Genomic DNA, 16,827 nt, shown 5'->3' with positions numbered 1-16,827 from the left:
AGCCCAGGCCCACAACATGGCTTGTCACCACCCCACAGAGACACAGGGCTTCAGAGTAAGAACCCAGCGTGAGTCTGACAGTAGCAAACATCTGCAGAAAAGAGGAGCAAATCACAAGGACTCAGCTACCTGTTTTCCTCCTGACTCTTTCCTAATCATGAAGCAGTTCTTTCACTCCGCTATCTCTCCTTCCCAGCACCACCCCTGGCTCCCACTTTGTCCTGTGGTCTTCTGTATCCTTTCCCCATCTTAACAAGCATTTCTATGTGCCAAGCATGGTTCTATGCACATCAACTCATTTAAACTTAACATTTCTCCCCTTTAATCCATTCAAATGTGTATCACCCACCATCAAGACAGGGTAGAAATTCAATAATAATATTTGTTTAGTGACAGCAAATCTTTCCATCCATGAACCTGCTACAGGACACAGTAGAAGTGAAAGCCAAGAAAGTCCATTTAAAAGCCTTTCTGAGTTTGTCATGGTGACACACACCTGCAATCCTAGCACTCTGGGGGGACTGAGGTAGAATTGTGAGTTCAATCCCAGCCTGGGTAAATGAGCAACTTTGTGAGACCCTGTCTCAAAATAAAAGATAAAAAGACATAGGGATGTTGCTTAGTATGAAGGCCCTAGGTTAAATCCCCAGTACCAAAAACATAAAAATAAAAAATGAAGCTTTTCTCATGCCTAGAAAAGAAATCATGTCTGACTTATAACAATAGTATTGGAAATGAAACTATTCAAAAGCTAAGAAGACAGATTCAATAAGACTTAAATAAACCCAGGTTTCTCACTTGGGTTAGTGAGAAGCAGAATTCAGAAGGAATACAATAGGCTATTCCCAATGCATTGAATATTTGCAGGTGGTGCTGGGAATCAAACTCAGGGCCTCGTGCATACTAGGCAAACACTCTACCCCTGAGCTATACCGTCAGCCCAACAGGCTGAATTGGAGAAGGGTAATGGTACATCCAAGTGAAAATATCCAATAGGCAGAAGGACAGGCCGGGGTGGTAGTGCACATCTGTAATCTCAGTACTCGGGAGGCTGAGCCAGGAGGATCTCCATGAGTTCAAGGCCAGCCTGGGCTACGTAATGAGTTCAAAGCCAGCATGAAATAAATACTGTACATAGTGAGACCTTACCTCAAAACAAAAAGCAATAGGGGGCTGGGGATTTGGCTTAGTGGTTCCGCCGGCTGCCTCACAAGCACAAGGACCCGAGTTCAACCCCTGGTACCAAATAAAAAAAAGGAAAAAAAAAAGCAATAGGCAGGAGGACAGACTGATTGGAGCTCAGAAAAACAAGCCAGCAAATACAGCTTCAAAAGTGAAAGGGAATATTCTGTAAAGGTTTACAGAACAGAGACAAAACAATAAAACTGATTCCTTATGCTTCTGCTTCAGACAAAAAAAAGTATTCAGCATACTGAAAGCAACTGAAGTTGCTGATATAGCAAGTGTCTTGAAGAGGTGGAACAGAATCAAGTGAACAAATAAAAGAAACTGGCCACCAACAGGAGGCAGTGAGGAAAGAGGGTAATGGCAGAAGAGCTCATGCATACAGGGACACCGAAGTAAACCAAAGTCAAATAGACAAACATAAATGTGTGCGTGTGGAACTTGTTAAAGCCAGTAATTTCTAACTAGCTTTATTCAATGTGGAGAAAAAGGTAGCTAGAATCAGCCTAGCCACAGGCTGGTGTCTGTGTTGTAGAAGCTATCAGAGTCTGTCTTTGAACACTTGCCTGGTGGGCCAGCCCAAAAGCCATGAGGTAGGAGCAGGCAAAGCAGTCTGGAGGGGAGCAAGAAGGACATCTGTACAGCGGGGCAACAAGAACAACAGCCCAGAACACCACAGCCCTGAGCACAGGAAAGAGGGGGAACCCCACACAGAGCCCAGGAGAGACACAGGGAGCAACTATGAGGGGCGAGGGCTGAGAGCAGTGGGAAACTGTCAAGGCAATATATGAAGCATCATAGAGCCAGCTGGAGAAAGGAACTCTAAATATTCAAGTGAGAATCCTGTGGTGTAGAGCTGGAATTGGAGCTACTGTAATGGTAGGAACAACATAGGAATAAACTGAGTGGCACTCAGAGAGACGGAGGGTAACCAAGGCGTATTGCACTTGTGGGCTCAGAGGAGTTTGCCACTCCAAATTCTGAACCCCAAGCAAGGATTATGCTATTCTTTTTATACAGAAGCTACAGAAGCAGAACAAAGGCAGTTACTCAAGCAGTGACAGTTTGTAACTTAACATATCTGGGTATTCTTGGTGAAGAGAATCAGGCTCCCACAGAAACAGGCTGTAGCAAAACCATTATCTATAGGAACAGAGTTGTCAGGACAAAGAACAGCTGCCACAGGGAGGGAGAAAATTAAGGGGGAGATGACAGCATTAGTTGTGGCCTTTAGTGATTTATCTAATACTTAAGACTTAGGTTTTATTTTTTGAAGTTTTGCCTTCCTCATCACTATCAGTAGAACCTAGCTGTAGAATGAGGAAGCAGACAGATGTAACCGTGCACATATGCACCTAAATTCCCCAGCTCTTCCACTGAGAACACATGCAAGTGCTGACAGCCAGCAGCTGCCGCTCCGCAGAGACCTGGGTTTCTCAATATCATTCTCCACTGAAAAGAAGCAGGGCTCCTTGGAGTTGGCTAGCTGGAGCACTAAGCCAGGGAAAGTACATAAGGAGCCTAGAATATACCACTGTGCCAGAAAGTGAAGAAGTGCTCAGAGAATGATAAGGATATATTGAAAAACCAGAAGCGGGGCTAGGGATTTAGCTCAGTGGTGACGCTACCTGCCTCACAAGTACAAGGTCCTGAGTTCAATCCCTGGTAGCAAAAAAAAGAAAGAAACAAAAGAAGCTACCTTGAAAGGACTGAGATGGTATGGGAAGATACGATCATCCAAACAAACGATAATAACATATGACCCACTCAGTAAAATAACAAGCAGTAGCTGGGTGTGGTGGTGTACATTGCTAATTCCAGCCTGGGCTACATAGCAAGTTCAAGGCCAGCTTGGACTACTTACCAAGACCCTGTCTCAAAAAATAAAGAAATAAAATAAGCCAGGGATTTAGCTCAGTGGCACCGCACCTGCCTTGCAAGCGCAAGGTCCTGAGTTCGATCCCTGGTACCAAAAATAAATAAATAAATACATACATACATACATACATAAATAAATTGCTGAGTCTACAGTGATTTAAAAATAATAACTGAGCCAAGCATAGTGGCTCACACGTATAATCCCAGCATTCTGGAAGGCTGAGACAGGAGGATCACAAGTTTGAGCCCAGCCTAAGCTACTTACTGATTTAATGATTCTCTGGTTTCTCTTCAGATCGAATAAATCTTTTGCCTTTTACTTACTGATTTAATGAGGCCCTGACTCAAAAAAAAAAGAACTGGGGCTATAGTTCAGTGCAAAGAACTGGGTTCAATGTCTAGTACTGACCCCCCCCAAAAAAAAGTATGTTGAGGGGCTGGATATGTAGCTCAGTGGGAGCACACCTGCCTAGCATGCACAAGGCTCTGGGTTCAGCCCCCATCACTGCAAATACTTACAACAATAAAAAGCTAAGAGGGCCGGGGATTTAGCTCAGTGGTTCCACCGCCTGCCTTGCAAGCTAAGGACCTGAGTTCGATCCCCGGTATCAAAAAAAATAAAATAAAATAAAAAGCTAAGAGTCTGATGAGGAAGGGGACATTTATTTAAGGGCTCATAGTGCCTCCCTACAATGTATTTATTTACTACAAAGGGAGAAAGAATACAGAAGTCTGGCAGACATCAATCACCTTCATCAAGCAACCAAAGTTTACATCCTCAGTAATGGGACAAACAAACTCATGCACCACTTAGCGGGACGCAGTAAGTATAGCACATCCCTTTGGTGACATCCTGCCCAAGATGGGGGTTCAGAAGCTCATCAGGAGGAAACAGAAGACGAATCCAAAAAGAAGGACAATCCACCAAAGAATTGGCCTGTGGCCTTCAAAAGTATCAAAATAATGAAAGTCAAGGAAAGATTAAGGAACTTTTCCTGACATGACAGATGAATGCAACATGGGAGTTCGAATAGGATCTTCATGCGATAAAGGAGCACTGGCAAAACCTGAATGGGGTGAGGAGCAGACGTTGTATCACGTGGGTGTTGATCTCCTGACTTTGGCAGCTCTACTACAGTTATGTAGGAGAATGTCCTTCTTTATAGGAAATACACATTAAAATATTTGGGTCTGATGTGGCATCGTGTCAGTAACTTACTCTCCCAGGATTCAGAGAAAAACAAGTCTTTATATTGTATTCGCAACTTTTCTGTAAGTTTAAGACTCTTAAAAAATTATCAGAGGGCTGGGGGTGTAGCTTAGTGGTAGAGCACATGCTTAGCATGCATGAGGACCTGGCTTCAATCCTCCATGCCCAAAATAAATTTAAAAATAAAAATTATAAGAAAGCATATTCAGACTGTAACTCCTTAAATAGGAATCTATGTCTACAGAGAGAAAATTAGGACAATTCAAAGGTAGTAGAAGTCTTTCTTTTTCTGTGCTTTTAGAATATCCTCATCTGTGCAGTTTAAAGAGAAAAAAGGCTCTTTTCAGTCATAGGTTTCAACATACAACTAGAAGACGTATTAGAAGTACTACTACTAATACTAGTACCTCCTAAGCTGTCAAGGTCCTCAAGAATCCTGCCAAACCTGTAAAATAAAGAAAACTGTGAATTAAATAAAAATCATGAGGATATTTATTTAAAAATAAATAATGCACTTTGTGGTGAAGAAAATGTTCTAAAATTGATTGCAGTGATGGTTGCATAATATTGTGAAAATACCAAAAGCCACAGAATTGTATACTTTAAATAGGTGACTTGTATGGATTACATCTCAAAGTAGTTACTAAAATAAAAACGAATAACACAAATAAAAACAGTGCCACATTACCTTACAGTGTTTTGAACTGTCAAATATTTCTCTCGTAATTCAGGCTCACTGCCCAAAGGCAAGAGAACTTCGATATAACTGTCCTTCATTCTCCTAGGGGGCAGGCCTTCCTGAGACTTAGCCAAAAAACTGTGAAGCAACTTCCTTTCCTCCATGGCTCTTACATGGTCTCTGAGAAGAAAACGAAAAACTTCATAAAACAAGAGCAGCAGTATCCCACAATTCTAGTGACACCCAGGCCACTCAGACGCCATCAGAGGAGGAAAGTCTGGATCGACTTCATCTTCTGGTCCTTCCCTCCCTTTGCAACCACCACTTGGTGAAACTGAACATTTCTGGTGATATTTCTTAGACTTGCAGATAAGGAAAACAGAAATGGGGCCGGGATTTAGCTCAGTGGTTCCACTGCCTGCTTGGCAAGTGGAAGGTCCCAAGTTCGATCCCCGGTACCAAAAAAAAGAAAAAAGAAAAGAAAAACAAACAGAAATGACATAGATATTCCTGAATGGACCATACAGTCATCAAGAATAGGGTATTTCAAATCAAGTTAAAAATACATAGAGATGGGCACAATAATATATAAAGAATAGCCTCGGGCTGGGGATGAAGCTCAATGGTAGAGTGCTCACCTAGCGCGCACAGGGCCCTAGGTTCAATCCTCAGTGCAGCAAAACAAAAAACAAACAAACAAAAAAAACCAGCCTGGCTCCTGAACTCCGTATTCCCTTTTCTCACCCAGAGAATCCTCAGATTCTCTATGCCCAGCTTGTGTCCCCCCTCCCCCCTCCCCTTCCCTTCCCTCCTCTCTCTTTCTCTTTGGAAAGAGAGGCAGAGGAGGAAAATGGACCATACTCAAGAAGTATCAGGCATATGCCAGCTACACCCAGCTCCTATCTATCTTCTTTTTTCTTTTTGGTACTGGGGATCGAACTTGGGACCTTGCACTTGCAAGGCAAGTGCCAGAACCACTGAGCTAAATCCCCAGCCCCTCCTATTTCCTTAAATGCAGAACAAAAGGTAAAAAGAGAACAATAAAAAGGAGATGGAAGAAAAGGAAGAGAAGAGGAAGGCGAAAGAGAAAAGAGAAATGAAGGGTTAGGGGACTAAAATGGTGACAATATCATTAACTAAGACGTCTAAGATTAATTTATGAAGTAGTATTCCCAAAAATGTTTAGCCTACCGAAAATATAGTAGATAGAAGAACAAGTTAAGTGGTACCAGGTAAACAAGCAAAACAAATGGTCAAAACAAATGGTTTAGCCTCTTAAAAGCCAAACTCAAAGGGGAGATGGGAAGAAAGAATTGTCAATCATTCCAGATTAAGGAGTCATAGCAACCAAATGCATCATATAAACCTATACTGTATCCTGATAGTCTTTAAAAGGCTATAGAAGATATTCTGAAAATAGCTGAGGAAATTTGAATATGGATGAGTAATATACTATTTAGGGGATTAGTATCCATTTCATTGCATAAGAGAATGCCTTATTTATCAGATACACAAAGGCTGATTTTGTGATATAAAAGAAAGTGCTTCTTTACTGGAGATGCATGCTAAAGTGTCAGGATGTCTATAACTTACTTAGAAATGGTTCAGTGAATATGTGTGTATTGGCAAAGATGGCAAAATGTTAACAAGTATTGAATCCAGATGGTGGGTACATAGGTATTCATTCTTCTTTTCTGTAAACTGAAATTTTTCATATAAAAGACTTTAAAAACATGTCATTAGATAATTTGCATACCAACAACAGATTGTATGTCTAGTGGTCACTTGTCCTCTTATCTCATTCTAGCCAAGAAGGATATGATTTTATTTTACAGCAGGGAAATGTTTAGCAAAACAGAAATATGGGAAACCTGAGTAACTGTCAACTGCAAGAGGTAATAAAGAAGTCAAGTTGCATAAAATAGAAAAAACAGGAGACTTGGGTTCAAATCCCAAACTCTGACTCTCTGAGTTTCAGTTTCATGTATAAAAGTGGAAGAGGAACACAGGCCATAAGCATGTCACAAGGTTTGTTATGAAAATCAGTGACATGACATACATGAATCACTTTGAAAAATGCAGAACATGTGTAAATCATGGTATTTTCTGACAGCAGTGTATCAACTAATACATGTATTAAAATGTTGCTCTTTCCCCCCAAGTAAAAATAATCTCTTGGCCCCTCTCCAAACACAGCTCTCCATCCGTACGAGCAGCCCTTCGCCTGGGCCTAACTGCAGCCATAGCCGATACCTTGGAGCTGGAAAATGAACGCAGGAGTGCATACCTCCAGTTTGTGGATGCGCCTACGATCTCCCGCAGCGTATCCCGAACTGCAACAAAAATAAAAAGGTCACTCTGTGAAGCAAAGACACATGAGAACTGGATTACTGCAGTGAGCTCAAGCTAAGAAAAGTGAGTCATGTGCTCAGTAGATTTCAAGACTCATGCATTCCCATTTGTAACAAACAGCTCAGGGAAGGGATCAGGTCTCTGCTTCCTGAAAATCTGAAACACCTATACAGCCTCCTTAGTGCAAATGGGATAGCTTTGAGGCAATCACTGGATTTTTTTCTCCATACCAAGGATTGAACTCAGGACCTTGCACTTGCTAGGCAGGTGTGGTGCCGCTGAGCTACATCCCCAGAGCGCAATCATTGGATTTTATATAAAGAAACAAAGAAGAGTTAAGTTCAATTATCCATTCAATGGGAATGTTAGGAATTGAGTCCTTTTTCTTCTTTTTTTGTTTTTTGGTTTTTGTTTTTGCAGTGCTGGGCATGGAATCCAGGCCCTTGCACACACTGGCCAAGTGATCTACCACCAGCCATAAGTCCCGTTATGATGGAGATAGTATGAACAGGATTCCCACCGCCTTTTTTCTATTTTCTAAAGGACTGGGGATTGAATCCAAGGCCTTCACATTGACTTACATCCCCAGCCCTTTTTGGTTTTTTATTTTGAAACAGGGTCTCACTAAATTGCCTAGATTGGCCTCGAACTTGCAGTCCTCCTGTCTCAGCCTCCCAGGCCACTGGGATTACAGATGTGTGCCACCACACCCAGTTTCAACCCATCTTTTTATAAGCAATATTAAAATCAAATTACTTGGATTAGGGAGTAATATTAATATCCAAATCTGAGTCTAATCATAACTGATTTCTCCCATGTTTGTACTATCCTAATTGTTAAAAGAGCTTAAACTAGAAAAATAAAGCAGAGACAAATAAAGATAAGGCAAAGAATATAATTTTAGTTAATGCTCACTGTGCAAGAACGAATTAGCTTAAAACAAAATGTAAGCACTTCACAGAAAGGTTGATACTAATTACCACACACACCATGATTCACATGTATAGGTGAACATGCTATAAGATAAAGGGAAAATCAGTTAGATAATCAGTAGCAATCAAAGACTAAAAATAAACCTACAGTATAACCAGTGTGATGACTTCACATTTTTTCCCTAGCATTTCAAAATATATATTCCAGTCATGGGAAATTAACTATAGCTACCCTTGGTCCTACAACAACTAAATAATTAAAACAAAATATAGTTAGATTAACATGCACTTTAACTTTTATGCAAAATGGCTGATTTTCTATCAAACAACTGTGTATACATCACAAATGTGATACACACACTTAATTAGTTACATCATAAAGAACTGCAAAAAATAACCATTAGTAAATTACTCTTATTTCTGACTTTTTCCTATTGCATTCCTTCAATAAAAGAATGAACACAAAATACCCCAAATTTAAGCAAACTACTGATGCTCGCTAACATAAAATGATTACTAGTTTAGTCGGTGTGAGAAGAGAGGCAGATATTGACAGCCAAGAAGGAAGCATAATTTTTAATTTTATTTACGTATGTAGACACACATATTTATTTGGACCCTTTAAAAAGCCACAACTTTAATTATAATGAATACTCCAAAATTGAGAAAGGTAATCCATAGTTTTCATATCATATTAGCAAGTGAAATCAACCTCAATTCAGTATGGATTACCAAAACTACCGACTAGGAGTATTTAGTTGGTACAGCTGACAGGCTCAGCTCTTCTGCACGGCTCTTCCTTGCCTTCTAAACCTACACACGGGAAGTGGACATCATTTCACTCAAAGAGTTCAGTTCCTAAGGCTCCAGGAACAACAGCTCGAACTCTGAATGAGCTTGTCCCACAGTCATTCAGCTTTCTTGGTCACTTTAGAAATGAGACGTTTGGAAATAGGTGGGCCTCATGACTCCCAAAGCAGCATTCTATGCACTTCCTGGCTCAAAGGAAAACAGGAGTTTGCACCACACAGGTATGAAAGGGAAAATCCATGCTTGCCTTCCTGGATGTGAAAGAGTCCCTGTCTCCTGGGATCCTGGGGTCCCTGAGTCAGTCCTCGGCCAGCAGGAAACAGCCCCTTGCTCAAGGCACAAAGCCTATAAAACAAGACAGAACACACTTCAGGCAGACTCCCCAGCGATCCCCAGCCCTACAGCTCCTCCGGAGTATATGGCCACACCATCCCCTTAATATAATGTCTTTTTTTTATGTTGGTACTGGATATTAGGGACTGAACCCAGAGCCTTTGCACTGAACCACCACCCTTTCTGCTTTTGAGACAAGGTCTTGCTAAGTTGCCCAGACTGGGCTTGAGGTTGCAATCCTCCTGTCTCAGCCTCCTAGAGTGCTGGGATTACAGGCATGTCCTACCATGCCCAACAGTGTATATACTGTCTTATACAAGTCTGTAGTTGTTTCCCAAGTATATATATATTTGCATGTAAGGGTATTCTAAAAATCATTTCTCCTCTAGAGTAAACATTTCTTGAGAACAGAGACCAATTATATAATTATGTAGAAAATAAATAAAAGATATGAACCAAGTTTAACGGATTTAAACTTGCTCCTTCTATTTTATTGGTTTCAGAAGCCCAGAATTGATTCAGTAAACAACCTGGCAAATGAATTATGAACATTTAGTTTGTTCTTTATTATCACACCCCATTTCCTCAATAAGTCAGTAAACCAATTATAAATTAACTATCTTTGAACACTGAATTAGCCTCTTGTAGATTCAAAGAAAGTACTTACTAGACTTAAGCAGACATTTCCTAGCTCTCTAATAGATAAAAGAAAAGCTACGTGCCCAAGTGTGCTAACCTACCCTCTCAAAATAAGTTGTTTTAAGTTGATCTTGGTTCTACTGCTTAAGTGTGGACTCCTAAGCACACACTGTCACATCATGCGTAACACACATATATTAGGCATTAACGACTGGATCTGTGACAGCACAATTAAGGAATGTGAGGGACTGAGGGGATCAGGAGTCCAAATACTGTCTCTCATTCGAGCTCAAGTTACTAGTAAATGCAAGGATAATGACTAATCAACAATCAATCAATTGGCATAGTGGCACACACCTGTAGTCCCAGCACTCGGGAAGCTGAGGTAGGAGGATGACCATGAGTTCAAGGAAAGCCTGAACACTGGCCTTGTCTCAAAACAAAACAAAACAAAAAAAAATCCATCAGAAAAAGTCAGTAAAAACAGTCTGTAAAATCTATGGGTAGTTTTTTGGGGGGGTACCGGAGATCGAACTCGGGTCCTTGAGCCTGCACAGCAGGCAGCGAAACCACTGAGCTAAATCCCAGGCCCCTATGGGTAGTTTTAACACTGTGTGCTGAGCGAATAAATCCTTGCCTGCCACTACACCGATTAATCTAACTGCAAAGAACACATAAATGTGAGCCCTTGCTCAGTGGGTAAACGAGCTCTGTAGCCATCCAATCATCTCATTTGGTTGTGACATAGTCGCTGCCGGTCCCTCAGGGCCAAAGTGATTGCTAGAGGGCTTTGGGTTTGGGCTTTAGGTTTATTCTTCAATCTCAAAGCTAACAAACCATTATCTTTCTTTGGCTTTATTTTTTCACACTATTTTTTCCATTTGTATACTTTTGTACCTAGATTAATACTCCAGTCTTCTTATTCTTAGTCTTCTAATTTGATTTTCCCAGAATGGGATTTGAATTTTCTCTTTTCACAATTTCACTTTCTGTATTTTCTTTCTGTCTTTTTTGGTTTTTCCAGATAGGATCTCACTATGTAGTTCAGGCTGGCCTTAAACTCACTATGTAGCCTAGGCTTGCCTCGAACTCATGGCGATCCTCCTGCCTCAGCCTCCCAAGTACTGGAATTATAGCATGCACCACCATGCCCAGCACTTTCTGTATTTTCTGTAGGCTCAAATCTCTTACTGAGAGAAGTAGGTTATATATTCCTTCATCCTGCCATCTAAGAAACTTTTACTGTGCAACTGAATATATGTGGCTTTATTTTGTTTGTTTTGAAATTTGTTTTTTGTTTTGTTTTGTTTGTTTTTTGAGCCAGGGTCTCGCGTTGTAATCAGGCTGGCTTTGAACTCACTGTGTACCCTAGGTTGCCCTTGAACTCACAGGGATCCTCCTGCCCCAGCTTCCCAAGTTATATGTGGTTTTAAAAGAAGGTACTTAAGGGCTGGGGATTTAGCTCAGTGGTTCTGCTGCCTGCCTCAAAACCACAAGGTCCTGAGTTCAATCCCCAGTACAAAAAATAAAAATTTGGGGCCGAGGATTTAGCTCAGTGGCTTCACCACCTGCTGCACAAATGCAAAGACTCGAGTTCGATCCCCGGTACCAAAAAAAAAAAAAAAAAAAAAAAAAAGAAGGTACTGGGGGAATCAATTAGATAGACAGATAACACACTAGGAAAAGCTAATACCTTTCCATTGCTACCATTCACTGAAAGAGAAAAAAAAATCATGCCCTCAATACATTAGTTAATAGGGGCCAGGGATGCAGCTCAGCGCTGTGGCACCTGCCTGGCAAGCCTGAGCCCCTGAGTTCGATTCCCAAAAAAGTGCATTAGTTAATAATTATAATAGATGCAGTAACTGTATACACTATAAGAAACAATGAACAATGAGATGTTAATTAGCTTGATTTGACCATTTCAGAATATGCACATCTATCAAAATATTGTATTAAACAGGGTAAATATATATAATTTTTACATGTCAACTATACCTTAATAAAATAAATTATTGTTAAAAAGAAATAGGATCTGATTCTGAATACTTACACGAACTAACAGGAGTTATATAACCAATCTCACATATTTGGACACAGGAATTTTGGCTTTGTTACTCTAATAAGCACCTTTTTCTAAAGAGTGATGAAAGCATTCCTCCTGTCTATATGAGGGGCCATACAGTAAAGAGGCTGCACATGAGCTGAGTGACCTTGGGCCAGTTGTCTACCCTCCCTGAGTCTCAATTTCCTCATCTGTAAAATGGGCATTTTAACAATACCTAACACATAGGATTGTCACAGGGATAAAGAAGGTAACTTTTCACTACAATTTGCTACCCTATCTACTGACAACCTGATAAAAAACTGTGACCTTCATGCCAGCGGTGACAGGAATACATTTTTGCTGCCACACAAAATGGCAGCACTGTTTCAGGAGGTTCATACACGAACCCAATGATAACTCTATAGACTCCAATATGAAAAGAATTCTCATTAGAGCCAACCTGAAGAAAGTGAGGCTTAATTTCAGATGATTTTTCCCCCCAGGTACGAATCAACTAGCACACTGACAGAGCAGATAGAACACAATTCTTCTGATTCTCCCACCAAACAAATACACACACACACACACACACACACACACACACACACACACAAAACTTCAAGTTACTTCCTCTACATGTACGGTCATGCACAGCATGATGTTTTGTCAACAAAGGACTGTATATTTTAAAAATAGAAAAAAACTCACAGAATAAGGATTATATATATATAGATATATGTATATATCTATTTATATGTATATCTATATGTATATATATCTATATATATGTATGTAGATAGATAGATAGATAAAAGAAATATGCCAGGCATGATGGCAGACACCTGTAATCCCAGCTATTCAGGAGGCTGAAAAAGGATCACAAGTTTGAGGCCAGCCTGGGCAACTTAGTGAGACCTTGGCTCAAAATAAAAACGAACGGGGCTTTAGTTTAGCACTCCCTGGATCTGCAGCACAGAAAAAAGGAAAGGAAGATTTTTGCATAGCTGTATAACATGTTTCTAGTTTAAGCTAACTGTTTGACCCAGAGCAGCTTGGAATCTTACAAGCTCCATTAATTTTAAGTGTACACAAGTATACAATTTTTCATCTCATATTTTTTGAGGGCCAGGGATTTAGCTCAGTGGTTCTGCCGCCTGCCCTGAAAGCGCAAGGTCCCAAGTTGGATCCCCAGTACCAAAAAAATATATATCCTATTTTTTGAGACAGGGTCTGGCTATGTAGCCCAGGCTGGTCTGGAACTTGGATTCTTCTGAGCTGGGCATGGTGCTGCACACTTGTAATCCCAGCACTCAGGACACCAAGGCTGGAGGGGCAGGAGGATCACCATGAGTTCGAGGCCAGCCTGAACTGCACAGAGAGATTCTATCTCAAACAAAAACAAAAACAAATACAAAACTTGTATTCTTCCTGCCTCACCCTCCCAAGAACTAGGATTACAAGTGTGTGGCACCACACTCACCCCTATATCATGTTTTTCTAGTATCTTTTCTGTGTTTAGACACAAACTTATTGGCTACAGTATTCTGTACCACACCATGCTGTATAGGTGTGTACCCCAGAAGCTACAGATATATAGGCTGGGTGTATAATAGGCTCTACAGTCTAGGCTGTGACAAAATCATCTAAAAACACACTTCTCAAAATATATCCCCAACTGGGCACAGTGGCACAGGCCTGCAATCTCAGCACTCTAGGAGGCTGAAGCAGGAGGATCACAAGTTCAAGGCCAAGCTGGAAAATTTAGAAACTTAGCAAGAGCCTGTTTCAAGAAATAAAAGGGATTGAGGATGTAGCTCAGTGCAAAGGCCCTGGGCTTAACAACCAGTATCACAACAAAATTGTTAAGCAATGCATGGCTGCAGGGCAGAGGCAGAGGAGGTGGGAGAATGGTTTGATCAATATCCAACCTCAGTACCTCAGAGTCACTGGCTTATCCCCTAAGAGTCTCACTTAAAAACTGTCATGAGTACTTCTCAGATGAAGAATTAGAAATGGCAAATAAATATATGAAGAAATGTTCAACATCATCGGTCATTTGTGAAATGAAATTGAAAAAACACTGAGATTCCACCTCACCCCAGAAAGAATGGCTGCTATCAAGAAATCAACCAATAAACGCTGGTGGGGTTGTGGGGGAAAAGGAACCCTTCTCCACTGCTGGTGGGAATGCAGAATGGTGCAACCACTGTGGAAATCAGTGTGGAGATACCTCAGAAAACTAAAACTAGAGGTTCCATTTGACCCAGCTATTCCCCTGCTGGGTATCTTCCCAAAAGAATTAAAAGCATCATATCACAGCAATATATGCACAGCCATGTTTATAGCAGCACAGTTTGTAACAGCTAAATCTTAGAAGTAGCCCAAATGTCCATCAACTGGTGAGTGGATAAAGAAGATGTTTTTTTTTTTATACAATGGAGTATTGCTCTGCTGTAAAGGATAGGCTTCCGACATTTATCGCTAAATGGATGGACCTTGAGATCATACTCTTAAGTGAAATAAATTGGACACACATGTTTAAATACCACATTGTTTCTCTGGTGTGAGAAACCGAAAGTTGAAATAAGGACTGAAGTGTATAATGGATGTTGGGAAATGGGAAGAAAGTGTTCAAAAGAGAAGGGAAATAAGGGAGGAGGGAGGGAGAAAGGACAAGAAAAAAAGTGAAAATAAAAGGAAAAAATGAACAAAAAAATCTGTCATGAGAACTTTGCAACACTCAGGTCCCAGAACCTTGTAAATGAACCTCTCCAATGAACAAAGAGCGAGGACCCCAGCCCCTCCACACCTCACCTAAGGAGTCCCAAAAGTCACCTGAAGGTGTGAATACAAACAGATTGGCTCATCTTAGATCGAAAGCTTCCAGTGGGTGGCAAGAACCTTCGGTGCAATAACAGGCAATGCTGGGCCGGGGATTTAGCTCAGTGGTTCTGCAGCCTGCCTTGCAAGTGCAAGGACCCGAGTTCGATCCCCGGTACCAAAAAAAACAAAACAAAAAAAAAACCAGGCAATGCCATTTCTATGCCCTCTGCCCTGAGGAAATTCTTCCATTTACAGACTAAAGAAAGTCAGGTACCTTTTGTGAGTCTGAGGGGAGAAGAAGTTACAGAGGCTGCACACCAAATAACCTAATCGTCTCAGTCTGCATTCACTCAAGAACTCTCCCTAGACACTGACCACACGGGGCTCTGGGAGGTCACCACCAAGGAGGGCTTCCAAACTGGGAGAGGCCTGCAGGACACTCCTGCTGGGGAGAACACGCGCACAGGACCAGGGAGCTGGAGGAAGCCTTTCACCTCCCGTCTAATGGAAGCTAACTAAAGTCCACTGTGGCCCCTCTTACGACCGTGAGCCTGTCTTCAAATAGTGTAATGAAGCTTTTATTTTTCAAAGTATTACAGGAGGGCGGGGTCCTGTCCCTTTCAACTAATAATAGCAAGGTCTCCAGGATCGGTGAGAGATCCAGGCCGCGGAGGGAACTGATGGGGTCAGTGGCAGCCAGAATCACTGTGGGTGGCAGCAGACCGGCAGGGCCAAGAGCAGCAGGATGGCTTCAGAAACTAAATCAGGTGAGCCCCCTGGGCCCCAGCCAAGCTGCAAAACCTTGGAAGGGCGGCTGAGGAGAGCCAGGTGTACGCCCGAGTCTAAAGCCCTCAGCGCCTAGCTGCGCCAGCTGCGGAGATCACACACACTCAGTGGCATTCACCTTGCTCAAGTGGCCCAATCAAAGCACCTCCATTTCAAGGGCCTGGCTGCTCCTCAAATGAGAAGCTCCAATCAGCACCAGGGCTCTAGTCACAGAGTCCCCAGGCCAACAGGCATCCTGTATTCTTTGGCCGTCTTGCAATACATCAAAGTTACATTCCTTCCTAGTGTGTCAAGCACGCAACCCTAAAAGAATTTTCAAGGAAGGGCAATTGGCTGGAGAGGAGGCTACTCAACCCCCAAGTTTCCACCCATGAGCAAAGAGAAAGGAATTTCGGGGGACACCCAACTTCCTCCCTTGAAAGTCCTGATTTGCTCTTACTACTGAACTCCATGCCGGGTGTCGCTAAAATGGGGCGAGGTGTACTCATCCTACGCTTAAGGGCCCGGCTCCAGGCGCCCTTTCCTGCCCAGCCCAAGGCCCAAGGCATCAGTGCCACCCTGGGCCTCTTCTCCCGCCCGGCCCTCTCCGAGCTCCACAGCAGGGCGTGGGCGCCGCCTGACAGGCCCTCCACGTAGCTACCTACCGCAGTGCTGCCCGCCTCATTGCGCTCGGCCACCAGCCCCGCGTGGTCAGCCGAGGGAACCGAGGCAACAGAAGGGCGACAGAAGGGCGCAGGCACGGGCGCGAAAAGAATCACCCTCTCCGCGACCTCGCCGTCGCAGCTACGCGGCCCCGGGACTCCGCCGCTACGATGAGGGCGGGGCCACGCTGCCACGGGGCGGGACCACCTCGCTGTGCCCATTCCCACCAATCAGCTAGGCGGGGCGTGCCGCCCATCCTCTTCCCTCCTGCCTTTGTTAAGTGAACTGTGGGGCAGCCCCGGGGGCTTGACCTCCGGGCGAGACTCGGCGTGGCCCTGTCTATCTTCTGTCCTCCTACTGTACCCTACGCCTTCGCGCGGTCTGTAGTTCTTGCTAGCAGCTGCATGTTGGAATCTCCTGAGCAGATTTCTGAAATAGTAGTGCCTCGGGTCCACCCTCTGGAGACTCGGATTTGGTCCCGGTTGCATCCTGGGCTTTGGGGTGGCTCAAG

The 16,827-nt window shown here is 42.6% G+C and overlaps 1 protein-coding gene across 4 annotated transcripts in view; it reads right to left on the bottom strand.

Moving 5' to 3' along the window:
• The window catches only part of Acot9 (acyl-CoA thioesterase 9), a 30,116-nt gene extending 13,607 nt beyond the window's left edge, over positions 1-16,509 (bottom strand). The window contains exons 1-6 of one of the 4 annotated variants that reach the window (XM_004872217.4): positions 16,319-16,485; positions 9,294-9,391; positions 8,294-8,320; positions 7,240-7,285; positions 4,962-5,132; positions 4,681-4,718 (exon numbers count right to left, since the gene is read on the bottom strand). In XM_004872217.4, coding sequence (XP_004872274.1) covers positions 4,681-4,718; positions 4,962-5,132; positions 7,240-7,285; positions 8,294-8,320; positions 9,294-9,391; positions 16,319-16,338 — 400 coding nt within the window. In that variant the 5' untranslated portion in view covers positions 16,339-16,485. Of the gene's footprint in view, positions 1-4,680; positions 4,719-4,961; positions 5,133-7,239; positions 7,286-8,293; positions 8,321-9,293; positions 9,392-10,375; positions 10,447-16,318 lie in introns of those variants that run through there. The other 3 variants (XM_087193630.1, XM_004872218.4, XM_013068313.3) reach the window with 3 other exon arrangements.
• Positions 16,510-16,827: the final 318 nt, after the last annotated feature.

Source organism: Heterocephalus glaber, unplaced genomic scaffold (assembly GCF_053883595.1).
Source record: "Heterocephalus glaber isolate CG9 unplaced genomic scaffold, H.glaber_assembly_v1.0 deba00001594, whole genome shotgun sequence".
Taxonomy (NCBI): Eukaryota; Metazoa; Chordata; class Mammalia; order Rodentia; family Bathyergidae; genus Heterocephalus; species Heterocephalus glaber.
This window is presented reverse-complemented; position numbering and strand designations above follow the sequence as displayed.